Source organism: Oncorhynchus tshawytscha, linkage group LG20 (genome assembly GCF_018296145.1).
Source record: "Oncorhynchus tshawytscha isolate Ot180627B linkage group LG20, Otsh_v2.0, whole genome shotgun sequence".
NCBI lineage: Eukaryota > Metazoa > Chordata > Actinopteri > Salmoniformes > Salmonidae > Oncorhynchus > Oncorhynchus tshawytscha.
The window spans coordinates 38,542,855-38,558,680 of record NC_056448.1 but is presented as its reverse complement, the minus strand read 5'-3'; the positions used below and the strand labels follow the sequence as shown (position 1 = coordinate 38,558,680).

Below are 15,826 nucleotides of genomic sequence, written 5' to 3'. Positions count from 1 at the left end.
TTCTGTAGCCTACAGGCTGGAGATAAAATGAAGGACAATGTAATGAGACTGACACCTTTTACATCATACAGGTTTCTGATCGAATAGTCCGGACCAAATCTGAACCAATCGTAAATGTCTATGTTTGGTTCAGATTTTGTCCTGTCTGGACCAGCCTTTATAGACGTCTATAAATTACTTTTTAACAACCAGAAATTGGCTGATTTCAAAATCCGAAAATACATATTTTCAACATTCATTCAGAAATTTCAACTTTCATATCTGATTTCAACATCTGGAAAAAAAACTATTTTTGAAGGTTTCAATGTCCTGGAAAAGGACTTTAAACATACCTTTTCACCTTTCATTCAGAACCTAAATTGAAATAACTTTGTCTGGGGAATTTTTTTTTAGATGGGGGCTGTATTTTTTTGGTCCTGCCCATGGCGGCAGAGCGGCAAGGACCGGCCCTGCCAATCAGAATGAGTTTTTCCCCACAAAAGGGCTTTATTACAGACAGAAATACCCATCCGTACCCCCCCCTTCGACGATCCCGCAGGTGCAGAAGCCAGATTTACAGGTCCTGGGCAGGCGTGGTTACACGTGGTCTGCGGTTGTGAGACCGGTTGGACGTATTGCCAAATTTTCTAAAAAGAAGTTGGAAACGGCTTATGGTAGAGAAATGAACATGAAATTATCTGGCAACAGCTCTGGTGGACTTTCCCGCAGTCATTGTGACAATTGCACACTCCCTCAAAACTTGAGACATCTGTGGCATTGTGTTGTGTGACAAAACTGCACATTTTTCAATGGCCTTTTGCCCCCAGCACAAGGTGCACCTGTGAATCATGCTGTTTAATCATCTTCTTGATATGCCACACCTGTCAGGTGGATGGATTAAGAATAAAAACATCACTAACAGGGATGTAACCAAATTTGTGCACAACATTTGCAGGAAATAAGCTATTTGTGCTTGTGGAATATTTCTGGGATCTTTTATTTTATGTCATGAAACCAGTACTTAACATGTCGTGTTTATTTTTGTTAAATATAAAACTTTTAGCTGACATGGGCTAATTGACTGTCAGTAACTGACATAACAGAACTACTGATGCATAACCAAATTTCACCTTATCAATTCTACTAATTTAACTCTTAAGAAGTTGAGACCTAAATGGATCAGACAGTTTTCAGATACAGATTGGTAATCATTTTTTCCACAACTGTAAACAGTAGTACTGTAATGGTATACAAAATTGTTACAGGGAATCTGCCAATGTCATTTTTTAAAATCCCAAGCACATCTAGATTCTACTACATCCATCTGAGCAAGTAGGTGACAGCAATAGTAAAGCTCCACTTCAACTATTCTGAGGCCTGGAACTGTTGCTTACCTGAATGAACCCTAAGGCCAGGATTCAATCCGATCACGCTTTGTTGGCAATGTTCCTGTGCTAGCGGACTGCATTCAGGGTGAATGCTGCATATCGGCTCACTCTAAAATGACCTTTAACTGGTACATAGAGAACAAAGGGTAATCGGATTGAATCCTGGCCTAACTCTCTAGCTATACCGAAATAAGTGCCAAATGGTTGTTTGGGAACGATAAGTCATTGGTGAAATGTTCTATTAACCACCATTATCAATGCACATATAGGGTGGCTTTATAGTCAAATGGCTCGCTTGTCTCAATGATTTTTTATCGAAGTGGAAATATGCTTTATAATCCTGCTATAAGATTCCATGTTGCCATTCTCCATAGAGTGATGTCAGACAGGACAATAATTCCAGGACAATAAATGGCAGTGTATCAGTGAGGTTTATTAGTGTAACTATACTGACAACGTATCGCATACACCACAAAGATACCTGGCAAAACTCATGATCGTACAATATAAAAAAGAAATGTTTTAAAATGAACAAAACAGTGAAAAAAAAGAAAAGAGGAAACTATTGGTTCTAGCGATAAGAATCGCTGTCTTGATGGCTTGTGTCAATCCTTTGTGTGTGTGGTTCTGTGTGTGTGTGGTTCTTGGACGTGTTCCAACACTAGAGGAATTATCCTCAGAGCAACCCACTGAACGCGCGTCTATGCCCATGGAGTGCTGGATACCAATCCAATAATTTGCTTCCTGTCTTTGTTGACTCTGAAAGGACCGGGCAGGTTTTGTGAAAGAGCAACAGCTCCATCTAGCCGTCATGTAGCTGAAGCGTAGGCCTAGTTCCTCACAAATCCTTTACACCCTATAAAACCTTTCACATCTTCCAAGACAAGGTCAAGTAAGCGTAAGAAGCAAATTAGTTATTGAATTGAAATCCCACCCAATAACACAGTACTATTTCAACGCTTTATCAAATGTCCGAGGCAGAGGACAGACTAATGTGATAGAACATGAACAGGAGAACAATACTGCTTGAAGAAACGTCCACATTTTCCTCATGTTGCCCCCACAATAGCCTCCACTTGGAAAGAACGCTACAGTTCCCTAAAATCAGTCTTACGCCAACTGAGGCTGGCCACTTTCTGCCTTGCAACAGTCTGCCACTCGCCCTCCTCCAACTCCTTAGTCCAATCAAAACACCCGGTCAAACTCCGTCTGACTCGTTGTGGCCGGGTTCCTGTTCTGATTGGCTGGCTGCTGGGGCATGTGACCTCTCCGGCGGGGCGGGGCCAGGTACTCAAACATGGACGTGTTGTGCGTGGAGAGCATGTTCTTCAGGTCCGAGGGCATGGGGTCCGACCAGAAGAAGTCGTGGTTCAGAGCGTCGTCGCTGTCCGTCCTCTGCGCCGGGTCTAAGACTAGGAGCTTGTCAATCAAGTCCAGGGCGTACGGGTCCTTGACATAGGCCTTGAGGCGGTCCTTCACTTTCCTCTTCTGGCCCTTAGGGAGCTCCATCTTCTGGTAAAGCTCATACTTCTTGTCCACGCCCGGCCATACCTGATGGGGGAAGAGTTCAGGTTAGGAATTGAATGGTGAATGAGAATTTGTTTGTGTTACACTGGTGGTTACACTGTGGTGTTTATTATTTTCCTTGGACATAAGAATGTAAAATCAAAGAAATCAGCCCAGTGTCAGAAATCAAGTTATTTTAATTTAGGTGATCTTTTCAAGTATTCCCGTGGATAAATAGAGGAACGTGTGATCGTATCCCATTGAAATAAAGGTTGGCAGTGATTCTGTTTTTGTCAAATACTATCTGTTTGTGATTCTTGAGCTCAATTTGCAGTGTACAAATTATTTATAACAATGCCCCCCCCAATCATCAGCTCAAGGAAAACTCGGCCCACGGCTGAATGTTATTGACTGTAATTGATCCTGGTTGTGTGTAGGTATGCGTCCGTGTGTGTTTGAGTGTGGTTTGTGTGCATACCTCTGCTGTGATAGAGCCACACAGTTGACTGATGAGTGTGAGCTGGTGCTGCTCTGTGTTGCCTTGCATGATGGGACTGCGTGTCCACATCTCCGCCATGATGCAGCCTGCACCCCACAGGTCAATGGGAGGCCCGTAGTCTCTCTCGCCTGACAAAACAATGTAGTTCTCATTTTACATGCCATTCAATTACACATATTGCTACAAGCAAGCTCAGCATATCAATGTCTGTAACTGTATAAATAGCATGGGATTGTGTAAAAAAATAAGAAGTTATTTATAGAGTTACATATAGCTTTTAAAGAAATGCCACCTTTTGAAAAATGTCCTTTGCCCAAACCTCTCCTTGACTACCCTCACTTACTTGATGTTTTCCAGAAGTAGCAAAGCTGATTCAAAATGGTCACCTAATTATCAAGTCATCCATTAGTTAAATCAGCTGTGTTAGTTCTCGAATACGGCTCAAAAGTGGACTGGCTGGGGGTACTGGAGGAGAGGTTAGGGGATTTGGGCATGTACCCTCACTATGCTCCAGATGGGTTCCTTACCTAGCAGCAGCTCTGGGGGCCTGTACCAGAGTGTGACCACACGGTTGGTGTAGCGGTTGCCCTGGCTGTTTTTGGCCAGGCTGAAGGCTCGCGCCAGCCCAAAGTCTGCCAGCTTCAGCACGCCGTCACGGGTGATGAGCACGTTGGCCGCCTTCATGTCTCTGTGTAAGATCTGAGAGGAGGAACGTGTCCACCGAGAGGCACAATGTTAAATGCTGAATTCAAAATGCAGTGCATTTGGTGAAAAGACCAGCAATGATGATACAGGTTTGTTGTATTGTACAATAGGAATCAAATTAAGTCTAAAAACGTTTTACCCTTTTCAAACTACGGCTTTGATCCAAACCCTACTGTGCTGTCTATGATCATTAGTTTTTCCCATTCTAGGTTACAGTGACTATGGATGGGAGTGTCATAAATGGACCGTAGCCTCACCTTGTTTCTGTGGATATAGTAGAGTCCGTTCAGCAGCATCTGCATCACCTTCTTGATCTCGGCCAGGGTGAATTTTACATTGGCGTTGCTTAGCAACCCTGCCAAGTCGTGCTCACAGAAGTCAAACACCAGGTAGATGCTTCCTTTGTAGCGGTTGAACTGGGTGGCTGTGTGTTGATGAGAAGATTGAGTAATTACACACACAAGCAACCACTCCACACACTAGTCTGGATTGGTAATCCAATACTACTTTTTGACAACGAACAATATGGACGGCCCAATGCAAGCTGTAGGTTGCTACTGGGAATGCATGACTGATACTCACCTTTGGTTCGACAGATCTCTATGAGGTTGACAACGTTCTCATGTTTCAAGAGCTGCAGAATCTTGATCTCTCTCAAAGCAGTGATTGGAAACTGTGACAAAGAAGATTACTATTTGCATCCATGTATGTTTATAGTGTGCCATAGTTTACCACTAGCCCATCCAATAAATATTATACAGTTTCTGACAGCATGCATCTTCTGTGTGTATAATGTTGGAATGTTGATATTAATCTCATGCAGGTCAGATAGTTAGAGACGTGGCTTTGTTGTCCCTCTTACCCCTTCTTTCTCATTCTCCATCAACACTTTCTTTAGTGCTACCTTCTTCCCAGTCTGTCTGTGTTTGGCTTTGAACACCTCCCTGGAAAGGTAAAGTATGGTAAGATGAAAATATAGAACGCGTGCCAATGACAAGAAAATCAAATATGCTAAGTGTTCTTCTGAAACTAGCTAACGTGAAGTTACCTTAGTTATGTTTATATTCAGGTTATGAACTCAGAACCTAACGTCACTATCAACACAGGTGTGGATAAAACAGCAAATGCAGGTGTCGACAAATGCATTTTAGATTGCTAAACTAGCTGGATATATTAACGTTAGTTGTCTTTCAAGAAAACAAGCTACTGTAGCTAGCTTGCTGTCAGGCTAAAGCGAACGTAACAACATACGTTATCCTTAACGTTAGTGATGTTGTTGTCGGCAACCTTTTCACTAAATAACTACTAGAAATCTTACCCAAAGGTCCCTTGGCCGATCTTGGCAAGCTTTTCATATTTAGAAAACTCATCACAGAAAGGGAATTCGACTCCGTCGTAGTATTTGGACATAATGGCGGCCTCCCGGTCAGGCCTGAGAAAAGTAAAGGGTCACGTTAGGGAAAGGTTTCGCCAGAATTACATAATTTTACTCTAATATAAGTACACCAAATCAAGCAGAATTAGATAATATATGTTCTACACAACGTTAAATCACACAATGGACATTAGATATGAATATATTCATACTTTTCAGCCCCGGCGGCGTTTCCTGTTTTGTCTCGCTGCATCCTTATTTGTTCCGTCGGATCCGTGCGTGCCCAGTGCGAAATGGGTAATGTAGTCGTTGTGCTTTCACAAACTTTACCAAAGAGGAAGCGAGATGGGTAATGTAGTCTTTCTGCTTTCACAAACTTTACAAAATGGAAGCGAGAGGCCCAACTCGGCGGAAAATCTGTCTCTCTCCAGCAGGTGGCGTTTTTAGTTTTCGCACACAAAGGAGTTTTTGTATGGAGGCCAATGAGTGTCTAATAGTATAGCATCTCTCTCCGTTGAATACAAACAGGAAGTTGACGTTAACAACCCGGGTATTTTAAAAATTATAATGAGACAACCAATCCGAAAGAAAGGATAGACAAGAGTTAGACAGCCCGTTTACCGCTTTGTGGACACCTTTTTATTTTATTAACAACAAATCAATACATAAAGCACACAAGGGAACACAAGCATACATAGATTACAAACAATGGACAATCGAGCTAGGGGCGGGGCTGGGGGCGGGGCTAGGGGGTACAATATCACATTACAATTACACAAGGACCTTAAGGGACATACATGTACTTACAACTCTAACAGCTTTTTCGTTAGTAGAGCATTTAACCGTCTTAAAATACAGTTCAATTTCTTTTTGTAGGGTACGAAAATGTGGTTTTCTGTTTGTAAATTGACATTTGTGTATATGAAATTTGGCCAAAAGAATAATGAAATTAATTACATAAAAATGTTTCAGCTTATTTCTATTGAATGTAAAGAATCCAAACAGTACATCTCTCCACAATAGTATAAAATCTTCATAAACGTGTTCAATTATAAACCTACTGATGTCTTGCCACAGTTTTCTTACATGCATACAATGCCAAAAAAGATGCAACACTGTTTCTGGGTGGTCATTACAAAAGGAGCAATTTGAGTTGATGTTTTCCTTAAACTTCTTCATATAGTGGTTGGCAGGATAATATTTATGAATAATTTTAAAGGAAACTTCCTTAATTTTGTTAACAAGTAGGTATGTGTGTGGCAACATCCAAACTTTTTTCCAACAGATATTATCAATAAATCCATTCCAATAAGGCATGACATAAGGTTCAACATCCTGCTGGAACAAGGTTCGTATCACTCTGTTGTTGAATGGACCAAAAGAGAAACAAATCTTTCCTACTGATGAGTCAACAGGGTCAATAGAAGGTAGGCTCTGAGGTTCAGGTCTTGGCTTTGTGGACAACTCCTCCTATAGAGCCCCACAGTGGAGGTGTCATAATAGCCATAAAACCTAGCAGTAAAACAAAGAAATGGTTCCAATTGTATTTCCACCATTCATTTGAACCCATAGGGGATTTTAGAAACACTTATAATAAGGGCAGTGTTTCGTGTAGGCGAACCCTGGTGTGACGCTTTGAGGCAACGATTAAAACATTCCCTAACCAGAAACCTTGGATTGATGGCAGCATTCGTGTGAAACTGAAGGCACGAACCACTGCTTTTAATCAGGGCAAGGTGTCTGGTAACATGACTGAATACAAACAGTGCAGCTATTCCCTCCGCAAGGCTATCAAACAAGCTAAGCGCCAGTACAGAGACAAAGTAGAATCTCAATTCAACGGCTCAGACACAAGAGGTATGTGGCAGGGTCTACAGTCAATCACGGACTACAGGAAGAAACCCAGCCCAGTCACGGACCAGGATGTCTTGCTCCCAGGCAGACTAAATAACTTTTTTGCCCGCTTTGAGGACAATACAGTGCCACTGACACGGCCTGCAACGGAAACATGCGGTCTCTCCTTCACTGCAGCCGAAGTGAGTAAGACATTTAAACGTGTTAACCCTCGCAAGGCTGCAGGCCCAGACGGCATCCCCAGCCGCGCCCTCAGAGCATGCGCAGACCAGCTGGCCGGTGTGTTTACGGACATATTCAATCAATCCCTACACCAGTCTGCTGTTCCCACATGCTTCAAGAGGGCCACCATTGTTCCTGTTCCCAAGAAAGCTAAGGTAACTGAGCTAAACGACTACCGCCCCGTAGCACTCACATCCGTCATCATGAAGTGCTTTGAGAGACTAGTCAAGGACCATATCACCTCCACCCTACCTGACACCCTTGACCCACTCCAATTTGCTTACCGCCCAAATAGGTCCACAGACGATGCAATCTCAACCACACTGCACACTGCCCTAACCCATCTGGACAAGAGGAATACCTATGTGAGAATGCTGTTCATCGACTACAGCTCGGCATTCAACACCATAGTACCCTCCAAGCTCGTCATCAAGCTCGAGACCCTGGGTCTCGACCCCGCCCTGTGCAACTGGGTACTGGACTTCCTGACGGGCCGCCCCAGGTGGTGAGGGTAGGCAACAACATCTCCTCCCCGCTGATCCTCAACACTGGGGCCCCACAAGGGTGCGTTCTGAGCCCTCTCCTGTACTCCCTGTTCACCCACGACTGCGTGGCCATGCACGCCTCCAACTCAATCATCAAGTTTGCGGACGATACAACAGTGGTAGGCTTGATTACCAACAACGACGAGACGGCCTACAGGGAGGAGGTGAGGGCCCTCGGAGTGTGGTGTCAGGAAAACAACCTCACACTCAACGTCAACAAAACTAAGGAGATGATTGTGGACTTCAGGAAACAGCAGAGGGAACACCCCCTATCCACATCGATGGAACAGTAGTGGAGAGGGTAGCAAGTTTTAAGTTCCTCGGCATACACATCACAGACAAACTGAATTGGTCCACTCACACAGACAGCATCGTGAGGAAGGCGCAGCAGCGCCTCTTCAACCTCAGGAGGCTGAAGAAATTCGGCTTGTCACCAAAAGCACTCACAAACTTCTACAGATGCACAATCGAGAGCATCCTGGCGGGCTGTATCACCGCCTGGTATGGCAACTGCACCGCCCTCAACCGTAAGGCTCTCCAGAGGGTAGTGAGGTCTGCACAACGCATCACCGGGGGCAAACTACCTGCCCTCCAGGACACCTACACCACCCGATGCTACAGGAAGGCCATAAAGATCATCAAGGACATCAACCACCCGAGCCACTGCCTGTTCACCCCGCTGTCATCCAGAAGGCGAGGTCAGTACAGGTGCATCAAAGCTGGGACCGAGAGACTGAAAAACAGCTTCTATCTCAAGGCCATCAGACTGTTAAACAGCCACCACTAACATTGAGTGGCTACTGCCAACACACTGTCAATGACACTGACTCTACTCCAGCCACTTTAATCATGGGAATTGATGGGAAATGATGTAAATATATCACTAGCCACTTTAAACAATGCTACCTTATATAATGTTACTTACCCTACATTGTTCATCTCATATGCATACGTTGATACTGTACTCTATATCATCGACTGCATCCTTATGTAATACATGTATCACTAGCCACTTTAACTATGCCACTTGGTTTACATACTTATCTCATATGTATATACTGTACTCGATATCATCTACTGTATCTTGCCTATGCTGCTCTGTACCATCACTCATTCATATATCCTTATGTACATATTCTTTATCCCCTTACACTGTGTATAAGACAGTAGTTTTTTTTTTTGGAATTGTTAGTTAGATTACTTGCTTTTTATTACTGCATTGTCGGAACTAGAAGCACAAGCATTTCGCTACACTCGCATTAACATCTGCTAACCATGTGTATGTGACAAATAAAATTTGATTTGATTTGATTTATCAATATATTCGGCTCTATTACTCTCAGATTCAAAAATGCTAATTAGCATTAAAGTAGACATCATGCAAAACTACAAATCCCAGCAAGCTTCTGCATATCATTGGTAGCTGATGTCTTTGCTAACAGGTATTGTGTCAATTTAAAACTTGCACAAGTCAGTTCACAGAAATGTACATTTAAATAATGTAGACAATCTATTAATTACTACATTTAGCTAACATTAGATAAGAATCTCTGGATTAACTATCTCGATTCTGAAGTTTCATGGCATTTGTAGTTCTTTATGATAGCTACATTAGCAGCTAACTAGTGTTTCATTTTTGGGGGGTAAATACAGGCGAATATATTGATAAGTCACCTTGTCCTAGAGAGATTTACATGATTATCAAAATGCCACACCACGGTAAGCCTACATGAAACACAGCCCTTATTGTGTTTCTAAAATCCCTGACAGGAAAAATGTATGGTGGAAAAGCAATTGGACCCATTTTACCTGTTTGACCACTAGGTTTTATGGGTATTATCTTTGCTGGAGTAGCTACTGTCAATGGCCATGTTGGAGGGCATCAAAACAACTGCTGACTGACTGATCTACAAATCACCTTGCATCATAAATAATAAATCATTATTATTTGTAGATCAATCAGTCAGCTAGTGTGTAGTAGTGTAGCCAGGTTGTATTCATTACGCAGAATCTGCTGCAAACGTTTACTCCGTTGTTTACTATGTTACAAGACATAATGAATACACTCCATGGGTGTCTTGCAACGGAAACAGTTTTCCATTTAAGAACCAAACAGAGCAAACAAAACGGGGACAGACCTACCTAGATTTGTCCAATAGAAACACTAATTTTCGTTGCAAAACGTTTTCTGTTTGGAGTAACTGGTTTCTGTGGTAAAAATGTTTTGTAGCAGACTAAATGTTTTGAAACATAATTGGTGTAATGAATACATCCTGTGCTTCCAAGAATACTTGTTGCAATGCAGTGCACAGTCATGTATTGTAGGCTACTATCAAAACTGTCTAACTGATTTATCTCACAATGCGATCTTTCAAATAGGTCACGGTTTATACAAGAGAACACAGTAGGCTACGCAAAAGAGACAAACTTTGAAAAAGTGCTGTTCGGAGTCTGATCCTTGCTTGGTTTGAGTATGACTATTAAACAAACCTCCAACAACTCAAATGGCCTGATGGGACTGTCACTGTTTACTCTCAATTTATTGACATGTAATGCTGTAATGTTGCAGTGTGGAGTGTGACTGGAATCCCTCATCAGTGACCCCAAACTGTCGATGTATGTATAAACTACTATTATGTCATTTAATTGGATGCTTGTTTGGCTTTTCAAGCACATTTGTTATTTTTGTAATGAAAAACACTAAGTTAAATAAAACATTTTTATGAAGCAATAAGCCTACTATTACTTTCGATGAAAAACAGAAACATTCTGTACTGTTTCAAACAGGCATCACCACCCTCAAAGTTAAGAAAAAAAGAGCAATTATAATCTATTTGAATTAAAGTTCAGACATATAATTATTGGACTAGTGCTGTTAATGCTTAGCAAATGATGTAACAAATGGCCACATTTCATGTCATGGGTCTAATGATGGGAATGACGACATGGCGGAAGTAGAAGGTAAGCCTAAACCTTAGCCGCCCTTTAAAATAAATTGTGTAACTGTTCCAGACAAATCCATAGCTCTGGTCCAGGTCAGAGCTAAGGATATGGGCCCAGATTCACAAAACCTTCTTGAGTTTTCTTAACTGACATTTTTTCCTTAGCTATAGACTTGTGAAGAAAGTTAAGCAAACTTGATATTCTTCAAGAAGATTCTTGGAAATATTCTTACGTTATTCCTTGTTTCTCCTTAAGCAAAAAAGTTAAGAAGAAATGTGATTCTTGAAAATAAAGTTATTGTATTACGACTTGGAAATGGCCACTGGGCCCAGTTTCACAAAACACTTCTTATACAAAAACGTATGGTGGTTCGTGCAATTCCTCAAACATTTCTTTCAGGATTCATTATTTTCTTACAAACTTCTCAAATAACTTCTTAATTGTCTTAAGATGATTTTCCATAGGCAACTGAGCTAGATAGCTATCTAGGGACTGTAGGGACTTGCTTCCATTCAGCCATGAGCATAAGTGCTGTCGGGCACTGATGTTAGGCAATTAGGCCTGGTTTGCAGTCAACATTCCAATTAATCCCAAAGGTGTTCAATTGGGTTGAGGTCAGGGCTCTGTGCAGGCCAGTCAAGTTCTTCCACATCGATATCAAGAAACCATTTCTGTATGGACCTCGCTTTGTGCACGGGGGCATTGTCATGCTGAAACAGGAAAGGACCTTCCCCAAACTGTTTCCACAATGTTGAAAGCATAGAATTGTCTAGAATGTCATTGTATGCTGTAGCGTTAAGATTTCCCTTCACTGGAACTAAGGGGCCTAACCCGAACCATGAAAAACAGCGCCAGATCATTAGTCCTCCTCTACCAGACTTTACAGTTGGCACTATGCATTGGGGCAGGTAGCGTTCTCCTGGCATCCGCCAAACCCAGATTCGTCTGTCGTACTGCCAGATGATGAAGTGTGATTCACCACTCCAGAGAATGCGTTTCCACTGCTCCAGAGTCCAATGGCGGTGAGCTTTACATCACTCCAGAGAATGCATTTCCACTGCTCCAGAGTCCAATGGCGGTGAGCTTTACATCACTCCAGAGAATGCGTTTCCACTGCTCCAGAGTCCAATGGCGGTGAGCTTTACACCACTCCAGAGAATGCGTTTCCACTGCTCCAGAGTCCAATGGCGGTGAGCTTTACACCACTCCAGAGAATGCGTTTCCACTGCTCCAGAGTCCAATGGCGGTGAGCTTTACACCACTCCAGAGAATGCGTTTCCACTGCTCCAGAGTCCAATGGCGGTGAGCTTTACACCACTCCAGAGAATGCGTTTCCACTGCTCCAGAGTCCAATGGCGGTGAGCTTTACACCACTCCAGAGAATGCGTTTCCACTGCTCCAGAGTCCAATGGCGGTGAGCTTTACACCACTCCAGAGAATGCGTTTCCACTGCTCCAGAGTCCAATGGCGGTGAGCTTTACACCACTCCAGAGAATGCGTTTCCACTGCTCCAGAGTCCAATGGCGGTGAGCTTTACACCACTCCAGAGAATGCGTTTCCACTGCTCCAGAGTCCAATGGCGGTGAGCTTTACACCACTCCAGAGAATGCGTTTCCACTGCTCCAGAGTCCAATGGCGGTGAGCTTTACACCACTCCAGCCGATGCTCGATCATAGGCTTGTGTGCGGCTGCTTGGCCATGGAAAACCATTTCATGAAGCTCCCGACAAACAGTTATTGTGCTGAGTTGCTTCCAGAGGCAGTTTGGAACTTGGTAGTGAGTGTTGCTTCCGAGGACAGACGATTTTTACGCACCATGCCGCTTCAGCACTCGGGGGCCCTGTTCTGTGAGCTTGTGGACTACCACTTCACGGCTGAGCCGTTGTTGCCCCGAGATGTTTCTACTTCACAATAACAGAAATGACAGTTGACTGGGGCAGGTCTAACAGGGTAGACATTTTAAGAACTGACTTGTTGGAAAGGGGCATGCTATGACGGTGCCACGTTGAAAGTCACCGAGCTCTTCAGTAAGGCCATTCTACCTCTCTCCTCCAAACATAACGATGGTCATTATGGCCAAACAGTTTAATCAGACCAGAGGACATTTCTCCAAAAAGTACAATCTTTGTCCCTGTGTGCAGTTGCAAACCGTAGTCTGGCTTTTTTATGGCGGTTTTGGAGCAGTGACTTCTTCCTTGCTGAGCGGCCTTCAGGTTATTTCGATATAGGACTCGTTTTACTGTGGATATAGATACTTTTGTACTGGTTTCCTCCAGCATCTTCACAAGCTCCTTTGCTGTTGTTCTGGGATTGATTTGCACTTTTCGCACCAAAGTACGTTCATCTCTAGGAGACAGAACGTGTCTCCTTCCTGAGCGGTATGACAGCTGTGTGGTCCCATGGTGTTTAAACGTGCGTATTATTGTTTGTACAGATGAACATGGTACATTCAGGCATTGGGAAATTGCTCCTAAGGATGAGCCAGACTTCTGGAGGTCTACAATTGTTTTTCTGAGGTCTTGGCTGATTTCTTTTGATTTTCCCATGATGTCAAGCAAAGAGGCACTGAGTTTGAAGGTTGGCCTTGAAATACATCCACAGGTACACCTCCAATTGATTCAAAATATGTCAATTAGCCTATCAGAAGCTGCTTAAGCCATGACATCATTTTCAGAAATGTTCCAAGCTGTTTAAAGGCACAGTCAACTTAGTGTTTGTAAACTTCTGACCCACTGGAATTATGATACCGTGAATTATAAGTGAAATAACTTGTCTGTCTGAAAAATTACTTGTGTCATGTACAAAGTAGATGTCCTAACCTACTTGCCAAAACTGTAGTTTGTTAACAAGACATTTGTGGAGTGGTTGAAAAATGAGTTTATTGACTCCAACCTAAGTGTATGTGTGTGTGTGTGTGTATATATATATATATATATATATATATATATACACACTGCTCAAAAAAATAAAGGGAACACTTAAACAACACAATGTAACTCCAAGTCAATCACACTTCTGTGATATCAAACTGTCCACTTAGGAAGCAACACTGATTGACAATACATTTCACATGCTGTTGTGCAAATGGAATAGACAACAGGTGGAAATTATAGGCAATTAGCAAGACACCCACAATAAAGGAGTGGTTCTGCAGGTGGTGACCACAGACCACTTCTCAGTTCCTATGCTTCCTGGCTGATGTTTTGGTCACTTTTGAATGCTGGCGGTGCTTTTACTCTAGTGGTAGCATGAGACGGAGTCTACAACCCTCACAAGTGGCTCAGGTAGTGCAGCTCATCCAGGATGGCACATCAATGTGAGCTGTGGCAAGAAGGTTTGCTGTGTCTGTCAGCGTAGTGTCCAGAGCATGGAGGCGCTACCAGGAGACAGGTCAGTACATCAGGAGATGTGGAGGAGGCCGTAGGATGGCAACAACCCAGCAGCAGGACCGCTACCTCCGCCTTTGTGCAAGGAGGAGCAGGAGGAGCACTGCCAGAGCCCTGGAAAATGACCTCCAGCAGGCCACAAATGTGCATGTGTCTGCTCAAACGGTCAGAAACAGACTCCATGAGGGTGGTATGAGGGCCCGACGTCCACAGGTGGGGGTTGTGCTTACAGCCCAACACCGTGCAGGACGTTTGGCATTTGCCAGAGAACACCAAGATTGGCAAATTCGCCACTGGCGCCCTGTGCTCTTCACAGATGAAAGCAGGTTCACACTGAGCACGTGACAGAGTCTGGAGACGCTGTGGAGAACGTTCTGCTGCCTGCAACATCCTCCAGCATGACCGGTTTGGCGGTGGTGTGGGGTGGCATTTCTTCGGGGGGGGCACACAGCCCCTCATGTGCTCGCCAGAGGTAGCCTGACTGCCATTAGGTACCGAGATGAGATCCTCAGACACCTTGTGAGACCATATGCTGGTGCGGTTGGCCCTGGGTTCCTCCTAATGCAAGACAATGCTAGACCTCATGTGGCTGGAGTGTGTCAGCAGTTCCTGCAAGAGGAAGGCATTGATGCTATGGACTGGCCCACCCGTTCCCCAGACCTGAATCCAATTGAGCACATCTGGGACATCATGTCTCGCTCCATCCACCAACGCCACGTTGCACCACAGACTGTCCAGGAGTTGGCGGATGCTTTAGTCCAGGTCTGGGAGGAGATCACTCAGGAGACCATCCGCCACCACATCAGGAGCATGCCCAGGCATTGTAGGGAGGTCATACAGGCACGTGGAGGCCACACACACTACTGAGCCTAATTTTGACTTGTTTTAAGGACATTACAAAGTTGGATCAGCCTGTAGTGTGGTTTTCCACTTTAATTTTGAGTGTGACTCCAAATCCAGACCTCCATGGGTTGATACATTTGATTTCCATTGATAATTTGTGTGATTTTGTCAGCACATTCAACTATGTAAAGAAAAAACTATTTAATAAGAATATTTCATTCATTCAGATCTAGGATGTGTTATTTTAGTGTTCTCTTTTTTTTTGAGCAGTGTATATATATGTATATATATATGTGTATATCTCTATATACACACACATCTATACACACACACATATATATATATATGTGTATATAGGTGTGTGTGTGTATATAAAGATATACATATATATATATATATATACAGAGAAATACACGTGTGTGTGTGTGTGTGTGTGTGTGTATATAAAGATATACACATATATATATATATATATATATATATACAGAGAAATACACGTGTGTGTGTGTGTGTATATATATATATATATATATATATATATATATACACACACTATATATACACTATATTTTTTACCCACTT

General features: G+C 43.1%; 1 protein-coding gene across 1 annotated transcript; it reads right to left on the bottom strand.

Moving 5' to 3' along the window:
• Positions 1 to 1,779: 1,779 nt before the first annotated feature.
• Positions 1,780 to 5,793, bottom strand: cdk9 (cyclin-dependent kinase 9 (CDC2-related kinase)). Its single transcript, XM_024381594.2, has 8 exons — positions 5,665 to 5,793; positions 5,396 to 5,509; positions 4,940 to 5,021; positions 4,660 to 4,750; positions 4,335 to 4,501; positions 3,900 to 4,071; positions 3,352 to 3,500; positions 1,780 to 2,918 (listed from the first exon to the last, which is right to left on the bottom strand). The coding sequence occupies exons 1-8, from the start codon at positions 5,703 to 5,705 to the stop codon at positions 2,553 to 2,555; spliced, it is 1,182 nt and encodes a 393-aa protein (XP_024237362.1). The 5' UTR covers positions 5,706 to 5,793; the 3' UTR covers positions 1,780 to 2,552.
• Between the last annotated feature and the right edge of the window lie 10,033 nt (positions 5,794 to 15,826).

Excerpts from the sequence above, each read along its gene's own strand:
- cdk9 (XM_024381594.2), bottom strand. The coding sequence starts at position 5,705 with ATGCAGCGAGACAAAACAGGAAACGCCGCCGGGGCTGAAAA. Across the intron at positions 4,502-4,659 it reads AGAGATCTGTCGAACCAAAG|CCACCCAGTTCAACCGCTAC; the intron begins GTGAGTATCAGT and ends ATCAACACACAG. Across the intron at positions 2,919-3,351 it reads GTGGCTCTATCACAGCAGAG|GTATGGCCGGGCGTGGACAA; the intron begins GTATGCACACAA and ends TTCCCCCATCAG.